The sequence below is a fragment of the Anabrus simplex genome, chromosome 3 (genome assembly GCF_040414725.1).
Source record: "Anabrus simplex isolate iqAnaSimp1 chromosome 3, ASM4041472v1, whole genome shotgun sequence".
Classification (NCBI taxonomy): Eukaryota; Metazoa; Arthropoda; class Insecta; order Orthoptera; family Tettigoniidae; genus Anabrus; species Anabrus simplex.
This window is the reverse complement of record NC_090267.1, coordinates 384,560,167-384,573,938: the sequence shown is the minus strand read 5'-3', so window position 1 is coordinate 384,573,938 and position 13,772 is coordinate 384,560,167. Positions and strand designations below refer to the sequence as shown.

Sequence of the window (13,772 nt, the reverse complement as noted above, 5' to 3'; positions counted from 1 at the left end):
CATAGTCCATTGTGATTTGTCATGATTAGATGCATGAAAATATTGCAACCTGTGTAAACACAATAAAAATAACAAGCCTGCTTTTTGTACGTCTTTTACATCTTGTCATAAGGCTAGTTTCATTATCGAAAATTAGTGCTGTAAGTGGATATTATGCCAATAACTTGTATTTTCAGTGGAATGCAGCAATTTTGAATAATGCATAATATGTTTTATTTAAATTTGAAAAAAAAAAAAAAAGTGATCAGATAAAGGTAGTGGAGAAGTTGTTAGCTAATGAATGGGTTGGCAGGTGATCTTACCTTAATTTTACTTTTGTATAGTAGTTCCAAACGTTGTAATTAACCTCACAAGCCACAACATGTACATTTGTTTGGCAGTTGGTTTGCTGAGAATCATACACTTTTGTGTCACACTGTTTCCACATCAGTTATGATGTTTGAAGAGGAATGACGATGACATGAAGAAGATAAGCAACAAGCATGGAAGCTCCATCAAGCTCAGCCCTCCCCTCTCCCAATCATTCCTTGTCATCTGTGTGGACGTATGTTTCATGCCAAGATTGGGATACTAAGTTATATGAAACATATTCACAAAGCATTGTGAGTGTGAAAATGTGAACTGCTGAAGAATATGTTTACTCGGATACAAGTTGCAGCCACCACCGCCGATGGTATGCACATTTGCTAAGATGTATTAGGGTGGAAATTAATGTCTTCTAGAAGAGAAGGGATTGCTTTATGAGTAGGTACAAATTTTTTAATTTATGTCACTTTCAAACAATATAAGCTGCTATTATAATATCACATATTCATTGTTTGGAGCTCACAAATACCAACACACCAGAATCAACAGAACAGCGAACACCGTATCTAGCTGGTTACCAAACAGAACATTGGAGGCTTGCCCCAATATCATCTAAGTGGTGTGGAGGGGAAGGAACAAAAGCTCCCCTATTCATCGTTCCACTATACAGTACCCAGAAGGCATAATATTCTTTGACCTACAGTGTCTGCCATTGGAATCTGTTAGCTGCTTAGCAAACTACATACTAACGAGATTGAGCCAGCTGTAATGTAGCATACAGTGCATGTGGTAGCTCTCAGGCATGCATTGAATGTTCACCTCAAAATTCTCGATTACTGGTCTTTCAGCTTTTCTTTCAGTATGAGTGGGAGCAACATTATCCTACATATACAGTAGAATCTCGAAATTCGAAATTGGTTAATTCAGAATCCCACCTAATTCAAAGAAGCTCTCGTTTCCGGAAACATGAGGTATGGTTTTGCATGTTATTTAAATTGTTTAATTCGAAATACGGATAATTCATAATTCGAAGAACAATGTCGGCCCCATTACCGAAATTCAGACTTTTAATTCAAAACTGCCTTTAAAATTTTAAAAAATAGTATTTTATATAGTATTTTAAATTCAAAATTTCTCCGTATCATGATAGAATGCGTCTTCAAGAACATGCAGGACTGGCTTTCTGCACTTTCACTCACTTCTGTGTGTCTACAGTGTACTTCATATTTGCTAAGTTCAAATGAAATTTTTAATTCTTTTGTATTCAGCGTTTTGAGCAATGCCATGATATCACGTACCTGTAGCAGACAGTATGCGGAGAAGCAGAAGCGATACTGGCAGGTGGCGAAAAAGCGTGGCTCATAGAATCAATTCGCACACACCAAACAATATTATCAGTGCTGATGAAACTGCATTTTTTAATGCCGAGCCTAAACGGACGTGGTTTTAAGGGAGAGAAGTGCCAGCCAGGAAGTCATACAAGGATGGGGGTCACTGTACTGTGTTGCAGTGCACACGAAAGCAAGAGACTCCCTCTCCTCATCATAGGAAAGTTCCATAAGCCACGATGCACTTTCCGTGCAAGTACAAGGCATCTAAAAAGCAAACAGTACAGTAATCCAAAAAATAAAACATTTGCACAAAAGAGCCAGCATAATTTGTCCTCGTCTTTGAATCGTGCTTTATTTTTTCCCCCTCTCTTTCTCTGCGTGAGTTTATGTTTGCCAGTCTGCTGTTAATTGCGCAGTCCAGCGTACACACAAATTCCCATCAATATTACTCCTCATAAATTCAGTATCACACTGTATGGTTACATTGGTTGTAGCATCTGATAACCATGGCTGAGTGCTTCAAAACAAGCCTAAGTTTCCTGTTGTACATTTTTTTTTTTTTTTTTTTTTTTTTTTTTTTTGCTAGGGGCTTTACGTCGCACCGACACAGATAGGTCTTATGGCGACGATGGGATAGGAAAGGCCTAGGAGTTGGAAGGAAGCGGCCGTGGCCTTAAATAAGGTACAGCCCCAGCATTTGCCTGGTGTGAAAATGGGAAACCACGGAAAACCATTTTCAGGGCTGCCGATAGTGGGATTCGAACCTACTATCTCCCGGATGCAAGCTCACAGCCACGCGCCTCTACGCGCACGGCCAACTCGCCCGGTGTTGTACATTTATCCTGGGCTGAGAAAATGTTGCCTTAGAAAAATTATAAGAACTCTTGTTGGGGTTGTTGAAAATAATTGTAACTGGAGTATTACACTGTGAATACATGTGGCAGTAGCATATAAATATTTCATTACCATCAGACAAGTAGTTTTCCATCTATATATTTTTAGGTGAGCGGTTCCTAGAGAAGAAGCCAAAAACGAGGACAAAATTTGCTACAACCACAAATAAAAAGTAATTAATGAACTTCAAAAACAATTTGTCTTATGCGCTCTAGTGCAGAATTAAACAAGGAAAATATTGGTATAACTCATTTTGCAATAGGTCTATCAGTTCATTAGTAATTATAGCCTAAACTCGAATGTCCATAATAAAAAATCCGACAGTATACTGTCGTCGTAGACCAATCGGTCCTGCTGCTATTATCATTTCCAAACACGGTTCATTCCGTTCTGCTGCTTTTCCCACTTTCATTCACCTGCCAGCAGTTTCCAACTTTCACTGAATTTCTCTCTTGGATTCTGTCTCCTCACACTTACCTCTGGCATCTTATCCACAATCCTTTTCACATTCAGAAGTTAATCAGAATAATCCTTCCATCTTTTCCTTATCTCCTCTAGTTATGTTATTCTCCCTCCTTTTTCCCCTGGTACCTGATTTGTGTTGAATCTTTATTAACTCTTCCTTCTTACTAGTTTACCACTCTACACATCCCCTTCCATCTCTTCTGTAAATCCTTTCCAGCTTTTCTCCTTTTCTTCACTTGCTATTTTCCTGCACCTTCTTTTCATTTCCTATACTGTCTTCTACTTTCTTCTGTTTTAGCCCTGTTCCACACTTGTCATGCTGTCTTATATTTTACTCTTTCTTTTACCTGTTCGTTCCAGCATGGGGTCTTTTTATCTTTCACTATTTCAGCTATTCTGCCACAAACACTCTCTGCACAGTTTATAAATGCTTTCCTGAACATGTCCCATTCCACTTCTACACTCTTACCAAGCTTGGTAGCTGCAATCGCTTAAGTGCGGCCAATGATTTGCTCTTTCAAGAAATAATCAGTTATTGTCTATGCCCTTCTATTTCCCCTTCCGTAGCTTGTAATCTTTCTACTATTCTTCCTGAACCATGTATTGCCCACAGGTAACCTATTTGTCATACAAAAATCCAGTAACATCTTCCCATATCATAAAGGTCCATTTCATCATCATCATCATCATCACCAGTTTGCCCTTCCAGCGAGCTGGGTAGTGTGTTTGAAAACGAGCGTCTTCCAGAGTTGCCTATTCAACTGTCCATGACAGATTCCCATCTTCTTCTTGTTCTTCCAGCTGGTCTACCTGTTATTCTCTTTTCCAAATAAGCACATGGTAACCTTGTGCTATTCATTCGTTTAACATGCCCAAACCATTTAAGTCTAAGACGACCTAAGTCTTTCCTCCATTGATTAATTTAGACCTACGTAGGTTAGATCAGATCTCATCATTTTTCACATGATCAAGTCGTGTCTTTTGGAGGGCAGATCTAAGAAATTTCATTTCACAGGCTTGAATTCTACTACAATCCTTTGATGTTAGTGTGCAGGTTTCCAGAGAATATGTAAGGATGGGAATGAAATATGACTTGTACAGGGTTTTACAGGTTTTTTTTGCTTTACGTCGCATCGACACAGATAAGTCTTATGGCGACGATGGGATAGGAAAGGCCTAGGAATTGGAAGGAAGCGGCCATGGCCGTAATTAAGGTACAGCCCCGGCATTTGCCTGGTGTGAAAATGGGAAACCACGGAAAACCATCTTCAGGGCTGCCAACAGTGGGGCTTGAACCCACTATCTCCCGATTACTGAATACTGGCCGCACTTAAGCGACTGCAGCTATCGAGCAGGTGTTTTTTTTAAATTTTTTTTATGGGACCTTCTCATCCCATAGTAGGTGTCGAATGATACTGTAAAAGTTAGAGCCTTTGGTTACTCTGTTTGTTATTCCTATCTCAGCTCTATTATTACTAGCCATTACGCTTCCTAAATATCTGAATTGGTGTACTAATTCAACTTGGTGGTTCTGTATTTTTATGTTACATTCCGTATTATGTCTGCTGATTTTCAATGCTACTGTTTTTCATGGGTTCAATTTAATTCCATAATCATCAAACTTCTTACACCATGCATTCATATTATTTTGCACTACCTCCTCTGTTTCATCCCATATTGCCACATAGTCTGCAAACACCATAGTCTGCAATCTTTATTACCTTTTCCTTTTAGTTCCTTTAAAATGGTATCCATAACTGCTATGAATAGAAGAGGTGACAAGGCACTTCCCTGTTGTACTCCTTTGGTTGTATTGAACCATTCAGAGTGACCATCTCCAATACTGACACAGCTTTTGCAATTAGTATATAGCATTTGGATCTTCCTAATAAGATACTCTGGTACACTAAGTTTTCTAAGACTTTTCCAAATAATTGATCTAGGAATATTATGATACTCCTTTTTAAGGTCCATAAACACAATAATTAGGTCTTTTCCTCTTACCCAGTGTTTCTCTGCCAACATCCTCAAAGCAAATATCACATCTGTTGTGCTTCTTCCAGCCCTAAAGCCATGTTGTTCCTCTTCTAAGATAGGGTCTATTATATCCCTTATTCTGGCTTCGATGATCTTCTCCATAATTTTTAGGCCGTGTGATAAGAGGGTAATGCCTCTGTAATTTTCACTTTTCCTTCCACTCCCTTTCTTAAAGATAGGAACTATCACCCCTTTTGTCCAATCTTCAGGTATTTTGTATTCTTCCATATTGTTCTGAGAACTCTATACAGCCACTGTTTTCCTGGTGGACCAGCAGCTTTCATCATGTCAGCTGTAACTTCATCAGCTGCGGCTCATCCTATGAAGAGCTTGCTCTACTTCTGTCCATGTAATTGGGATATCTTCCTCGATTGTTTTCTATCTTACATCCTCAACAGAGATCTCATTAGGGCCATTTAGGAACTTGTTAAAATACTGCCCCATTGAATCCTTGATATCTTTCATATTGCAAACTATATTCCCATCTGCTGTCTCCAGAGCTTTAATTGCTTCTTTATCTGATCTTTTACTATTCCATATATCATTTTCATATTCCCTTTACTGTCTTCTTCCAGTTTAGTTGTAAATTCTTTCCAACTTATCTCTTTTTCTTCAGGATTGGTGCAAAGGAAGTGTGGTACATGATTGTTTTCGCTTTTTATGGTAAGACCTAATGGTGCCAAAGTATTTAATTGACAAAGTCAAGATGCTATACCAGAAGTGCTACAGCTGTGTCCAGATAAGCAACGGACGATCATTTGAAACAAAGAGAGGTGTCCAACAAGGAAGTGCCCTATCACCACTCCTGTTCATAATAGTAATGGACAAGATCATAAAATCTATCAAGAAAATGGACAGTGAACCAAATGCCCTGATATTTGCTGATGATGTGCTTTTATGGGGAGAGACAGAAGCTGAAGGTCAGAAGAAACTTAAACTTAACGAATGGAACAATACTTTTAAAAATTTTGGACACAAGGACAGTGGAAATGACCATCAATAGTGAAGGAACAAGCTCAAACATATTTCTAGAAGGAGTGAAAATTGAATCAGCTTCCCACTTCAAGTACCTTGGAGGCACAATCTCAAAAGACAACACTTTTAATAGGAAATACTCAGCAGAACACAGAAAGCATCAAACTTCTACAGTCAAATCAGAAATCTTATCTGGGATTGCAGAATATCACAACAAGCAAAAACAATAATGAACCACACTTACTTTGTACCAATCCTCACGTACAGCTTAGAGACATGTACCCTACTAAACAAAGACTTCAGTAAAACCCAAGCAACTGAAATGAGTATCATTAGAACCACAAGCCAAACTACCAGGAAGGACAAGATCAGAAATTAAGTGAATAGGAAAGTAACTGGTATCAAGGTTCCTGTTACCAGTGTCATAAAGAAACGCAGACTTCAGTGGTATGGGCACGTAATGAGAATGAACAGGGAAAGAACTGCCAGAAAATATTTTGACCTTAATCTCATAGGAAGAAGACTACAGTGAAGACCAAGAAAGCGCTGGATAGAGTGTGAGATCAGATGTGGAGGAGAGAGGACACAAATGGATGTTCTGGAACAGAAGATGTATGAAGACAGGAGAAGGCGAGCGCTTGTACACCACACCCAGAAAACTGGAGTTGGGAAATAATGATAATGATGTTAATGTCTCAGACCACGGCAAATTTTGTAAAATGGTAAACTCGAGGTCTTCTCTACCAAAGTTTGTTAAATCTCACAAACCTCTTTCACAGGAAAGGAAGGAAAAACTAATAGCAGGCCTCAAGAGGTATTGGGAACAGAGAGAATAGAAAGAGCCGGATGAGTTTTTTAATGATAAGTACAATCTGAACGATAATTTGGACAATAAGAACTCCCTTTATGATGAAACTCCTCTCTTGTTAACACTGTTAGGTTTTAATAAAGAGACTTTTCTTAAAAAAAGAAACTTCCCCTTCTTGATAGATGGAACACTCCTCATCCACCCCTTTCAGTCCCCTCTGTTTCCTCTCCACTTCCTGCCGTGCATGTAGATCCCACAGTCAAACGCAGATACAATACTAGACGGAGAGCAGCTGTTAGTATAGTAGGTGGTGGCGAGTGATTTGGCTGTGGAAAGTGGTATGGGGTGAGTAGGTCTAAGATCTAACTACGCACAACAATCTGTCCTTTTATATTCACATTTTTTCCTTTAGCCAGATTTGGACATATCAGTAATATATGGAATTTTTTCATTTCCTTCATGTAACAAAAAATAGTCCGTTTTGTCCAACAGTAAGAAATCCACCTCCACCTACAACAAATAGACCACTGGCATAAGCCTATTTTAATAGTTCTTATGTAATTTACAATTTCTGGAGTAAAGAGGAAATTTTAAAGATTTAAGACTGGTTGGAGATTTTAAAACAAATGGTACAAGAGCATTTTTTCCGTAAGAACGTGTTTTTCACGAACAAGATATGTCACACACAATAAGAAGATAAGAATCACAAGACTCTTTAGCATTTTACTATTCATATTAATAAGTATATTTTAATTAAGCGCTGTTAATTGCGTAATGTTTTGTGGAACCTGTTCTTTGCATTTTTTTTTTAAATGTAATCTGTAACAAAGAATCACTGTTGAGGATATCCTTAAACAGGACAAAACATGTTCTGTAGTTACCGTGGAATGAATGTAGATTTAATGTAGAAAAGATTATTGTTGTGGTGAAAAGGTGGATTTTTATTTTAAAAGTTTTGATTATATATAACGTCCAATGATTTTTGTTTGTTACGTATTTGGGGATTGCCGACACCAATGTAAAGCTTATTTTCAAACACTTGTTTTCAGTAGATTGTATATTTCAAATTATTCTGTCACAAAAGAAAGGGAAAGTGTTTAATATTGAATAAAAGTCACACATACAGTAATATAGGCGACTAGAAAATGGGGAAACAAATGTCAGTAACACAAAAGAATTAGGTTTATCGCACACATTGAGTCCTACAATTTGGAAGGACGGAGAAAACATTAGCCAAGACCATGTGCAACATTATTGATCAATTTACATTGTTGCTACTTCTTTCCTCACTTATTTTATATTTTGTTGGCATATTATTGCTGTACATACTGGGTAAACATTAAAAGAAAAATTCCTCTCAATAACACTCCGCTAATACCATGTTGCAAATACGGTACTTATTTCACCTGTGTTTTTTTCTTTTTTTTAAGTTTTAACTCTATTCTGTTAATTAACTGTACTGGGGGTACACCTCCGGCCAGTTAAACTGCGCGCCTTCTATAAGGCCATCTGGGTACTGCTGGTTCCTTCATCAATATCAATCAACCTATCAGAATTTTGTAAATATTTTCTCTCGGGGGTGTGTGTACAGGAATCCAGCCTATCAGTAACGAGTTCCGGAATCTTCCCCTCAAAAATACTATAAAGCTAGGCACTTTAGGGCTGTATTGTCTTCTTGCTCCAGTTATTGAATGTGGAATGTTCTAACGGAGGCGGGGCCACAGGCGGCATTTGGAAAGCCCAGAAAGCAAGGTAATGGCAGAATTTTTATGAGCATGCAATTGCTCCTGCAGATAGATTGAGGGGAAGGTTTCAACCTCTTTTATTTCATGTTCATCTCTAAATCTGGTGGTTTAAATGTAGAATTTTCAGCCAGTCTGAGGACTTTGTTCTATTCCCTACTGGGAAATATGTACCATCATACGGGGTGATTTCAGATGGTTTTGAGGTTATTTTCATCTTAACTCACAAAGGGAATCTTAAGTTGTATTGCTTATCATCTTAATAATGAGGAGTATATCCAGTTAATACAATACCCTACAAACGAAAAATATACGCCAACATATGTGTTCCTGAGAAAGAAAAAAGTAGTGGACCAAGGTATACCACACAAATCATATGCTTTCCTATAAGACATCTTGCCACTTTTAATATCACATACGGCTTTTTCTAATTGTTTTGGTTCGTAATTACACCTTAAAGTAGCTCCTTTCTGTCTCTGATAATTTCTGAGCATTGTCCAAACTCACCCAGACTGCTTTCAATTTTCAACAAAATGTGTGAAAAACACTACTTTTCATTAAATCACACCAAAATTCCACAGCAATCATTTATAAACACTTCAGTCAGTTGATTTCACTAAGAACCATGGTTATGATGCATCTCTTCCAGTCACGACAATCTAAAGTATTCACTTAATGATAATGCATGAACTTTAGAAAATGCCAGTGCACACTGGAAATTTTCCAAAGTATGGAGTCGACTCGTTATAAAAAACGCGGAATACGGGAAACATAACCTCAGTGTCAAACTAAAACACATGCGGGAGTGCAAAGCAGCGGCGATTCGTTGCTATGCAACAAAAAAGGCAAAACTACCATACTGTCCAAAACCACCTCTGTGTCCGAAATCGCCCCCTTTGACGGTTACGTAAGGGAACAAAGAGTGATTACCCTCTGTTGATTCCCATTCACCAAGCTCGATAGCTGCAGTCGCTTAAGTGCGGCCAGTATCCAGTATTCGGGAGATAGTAGGTTCGAACCCCACTGTCAGCAGCCCTGAAAATGGTTTTCTGTGGTTTCCCATTTTCACACCAGGCAAATCCTGGGGCTGTACCTTAATTAAGGCCACGGCTGCTTCCTTCCCACTCCTAGCCCTTCCCTGAGCCATCGTTGCCATAAGACCTATCTGTGTCGGTGCGACGTAAAGCAACTAGCGATTCCCATTCAACTTGGTATGGGGTGACTAAAGTTTCTAAACGTTCAAAATTCTTAATCCTCTTCCGGTATTTAATGTTTCTCATTTAATCAGCCCTCGGAATAGGCTTAGCCTCTGTATCATTGGGCTATAAGCCCACGTATGGTTTTAAGTTTCTCTAGAAGGAGTGCAAGTGTTTCGCCTCCTTTGCATTTTGTTTGTGGCCGATTACAACCAGCCTTTATTTTTTACATTAAGGCCATTTAGTATGGGCTCTCTTGCCCCTGTAAATTGATTGTGGTGTGTAGAAATGAGTCTGGTGTGAAATTCCCTGGAGGGACAGAAAGTTATAAACTGTTGAGCAATAGACAAGCCCACCTCGAGGCTACCTTGTGTAAATTCTTTAATTAAGAGCAACCGATAGGTTAGAAGTGCGCAGTTAGAAACTGATGCCTCTCAGAGGCTGGATGATGATATAGTTGGAGCGCAGACTTCCCTGTTTTGTGAAGGATAGGAACAAATAGTACTCTTGTAAATTTGGTACCTGCCAAGAACAATTCAGCTCTTTTCTGTGTAAATTAGCATTTGTAATTCTCTCATGTTTTGAACCTGATTTTTGGACTTTAGGTCATTGTTGTTGGAGCTGACAAGCTGAAATTGTTATTGTTCTTTCAGATTTCCTACTCATCAATTTCAAATTAGAAAAAAAGGAAAGAAAGAAATTTCAAAATTTGTTGTGTTTAATTGTGATATAGTTAATTCCTTGTCTGCCCAGGTACTTCTTACTCCTCTCTGAGCCACAGAAATTTCGTATCATTAACCATTTAAGTGTGCAGCCCAAAACTTACAGATATGACATTTTTAGCAACAAAAAAATAGACTGGTTTGTGCGACTATCACCTATAATGACCGTTAATTGATGGTCCCTTTGTAGTCATTATAGCTGGTTTCGACTATATGTACTCAATCATATGCCTACTGCTTTGATGTAATTCATATTTTACTAAGACCCAGAATGAGCTTCATACCATCTTCACTTTCTCAATGAAATGCTTATTACAGCTTCATTCTTTTGTGGATTAAGAATTTTCTTCATATAAAATAGAATAAAAAATGAAATATTGAAACTTTTAAAGGAATGAATGAATGTTGTTTGCCAAGCTAGTTTGATGTCTCCCTCTGTTTTTTATAACTATACAAAACTGATCTCATTGTTACAAAATATTAGAATCATTCCGTATTGACGGTTTTCACTTTACAACTTATATTATGTAAATTATTCCAACCCCCCTAATTTTTTCACTGAAGATGGCTCAAGCGAGCCGAGACATGTTTGAATTTGTTTGCTCCGTCTAATGACGGAATATATTATGTACTGAATAGGATTGATGGTTATGAATTTCATGTTTTTGGTCCGTATTGAACAATATATAAGTAATAATAATAATAACTTAAATGTTTCCACCTTTTCAATACAATATATTCACAAGATTACAAAATTATACGGTACTAGTTTCGACCCATCTAGGGGTCATTATCAGCCGTATTGGAGCAAAGATCATTTGTGGCGAAATCCTAAGACAATATTATTTTAAAGAATAACAAGTGAAATGAGATGTTATGGTAATAGTTAATAATACAAGGAATATACATAATAAGAGGTTTTTAACAAAGAATAAAGTATAAATGGGGTGTTGTAAAAATTATAATCATGGAAATCAGTAAGTTCTTGTATTGAAATGAAATATGGCTTAGGAAGAGGGCTTAAGGTGGGGCTGAAGGGTGCGGGAGAAAGTGTAATTGTCTTGGAAAAGTACCTTTGATTAAATTTAGGATTGAGTTTAGGTTGGCTGCATTATTGTTTCTGAGGAAAGTGATAAATAGATCGAAGAGTATGTTGGGTTTCTCTGAGATTTCATTGAGATTGTGACTGGCATTAAAGTATTGGTCTAACGCAATAAAATACAGCAAGTTTTCAGCCATCGGCCAACACATGCAAGATTATAACCATAATTTCACCAATATTGAACAAGACATGGACATCCTCGTATTAGCAAACAAGGGCCCTTTACTGAACATAATGGAAAATTACTACATACACCTAGACCAATACTTTAATGCCAGTCACAATCTCAATGAAATCTCAGAGAAACCCAACATACTCTTCGATCTATTTATCACTTTCCTCAGAAACAATAATGCAGCCAACCTAAACTCAATCCTAAATTTAATCAAAGGTACTTTTCCAAGACAATTACACTTTCTCCCGCACCCTTCAGCCCCACCTTAAGCCCTCTTCCTAAGCCATATTTCATTTCAATACAAGAACTTACTGATTTCCATGATTATAATTTTTACAACACCCCATTTATACTTTATTCTTTGTTAAAAACCTCTTATTATGTATATTCCTTGTATTATTAACTATTACCATAACATCTCATTTCACTTGTTATTCTTTAAAATAATATTGTCTTAGGATTTCGCCACAAATGATCTTTGCTCCAATACGGCTGATGATGACCCCTAGATGGGTCGAAACTAGTACCGTATAATTTTGTAATCTTGTGAATATATTGTATTGAAAAGGTGGAAACATTTAAGTTATTATTATTATTATTACTTACTGAATAGGAGGATACTCTCATTTTTCGCCATTGTAAAGTGATCTCATTGTGGAAATACAATTGAAATGTTTTGAGGATTACTTACCTGTGTTCTTATTTTCTCTTGCAGGTAAAAGAATATTATGAAAAGATTAAAAAACCTATGTCCCTGGAGATCATTCGACGGAGAATTGATCCCTCTGAGGTTGAACATTATTCAAATTTGCGTGAATTTGTTAGTGATATGCGCCTCATTTTCAGAAATGCATATACTTTCAATCCTGTGAGTATATTTATCTGTTCTTCTTTTTTTTTTCCATTTCTGTTTTTAACTCTGTTCTCTACATTATTGTAGAACTTATATACAGATAAACCTTTAACTGTTTCCAGAATGCTTGATTATGTAATATTTATAAATTTTGGAAAGGTTCACCACTGTTTAAATCATAAATCAGACCTTTACCCAGTAATATTTTAGTTTTGAACAGAAGATGAATAATAGTTGCATAATGAGTCTTGGGTTGCCATCTACTGTAGATAGCCAGTAAAACCTTCTGTTAAACACGGGAAAGAGACATTTTTTGTTTGAAGTTTAACCTGAAACAAAAGAATGCTTCTTTAAGAATGCAGAGGTATCAGCAGTAGTAACCCTGTCCCCAGTGAGAAGTTTATCAGTTCGTTTTGAGGATTAGTTGGCATTGTGAAAGATTTCCAAATTGATTTGTGTGTGTCTGTCATGCCCGTATGTTGGAAGGGGTATTAGAAACTGAATTCTCTCCTGGGGATTGTGATCGTGTCTTTATTTCTTCTGCTGTTAAAGAGAGATCTATAGACAAAGTAGTTACTGCATATGGCAAAGATCTATTTTATGTCAATATTATTCTGAAATATTATTCATTGACAAAAACCTGAAGCTCATTTAAAGATTTTATTCTCTGCAATGTTTTGAGGTATGATGCTGGAGGCAAATATAATCAATGCTACAGGCAAATATAATCAAATATAGTCAGTATTACAGGCAAATATAAAATCATTCCTACAGTACAAGAAACATGACTTCTTAGTTAGAGGTAATTATTGAAATCATGGTGGTTTCTTATGTTTTGCAGTACTTACTTTACATTATCATTATATCAATGTTTCACACATTGTGACATTTCAGTTTTTACGTAAGTTTTTGTTCTCTGCAATGTTTTGAGGTATGATGCTAGAGGCAAAATTGAGATATGCTCTGTATTAGAATTTAATCTAATTCACATTTTCTTGAATTTTTTAGTGTAAGGAGACAGTGGAAGATTCAGCTAGATTCAGAACTTTAATGTGAAACAATTATAATCTCAGTGAAAGCACTGAAAATGTGATTGGCCGCAGGGCTCAAACCCAAATTCCCCGGTGTGGGAACTGATTTTGCATTGGTGATCATTGCACGAAGGA

At 37.1% G+C, this 13,772-nt stretch overlaps 1 protein-coding gene across 1 annotated transcript in view; it reads left to right on the top strand.

Annotated features, from left to right (window-relative positions):
* The window catches only part of LOC136866818 (E3 ubiquitin-protein ligase TRIM33), a 268,047-nt gene that overhangs the window by 179,949 nt on the left and 74,326 nt on the right, over positions 1-13,772 (top strand). The window contains exon 12 of the mRNA XM_067143924.2: positions 12,469-12,621. Coding sequence (XP_067000025.2) covers positions 12,469-12,621 — 153 coding nt within the window. The remainder of the gene's footprint in view (positions 1-12,468; positions 12,622-13,772) is intronic.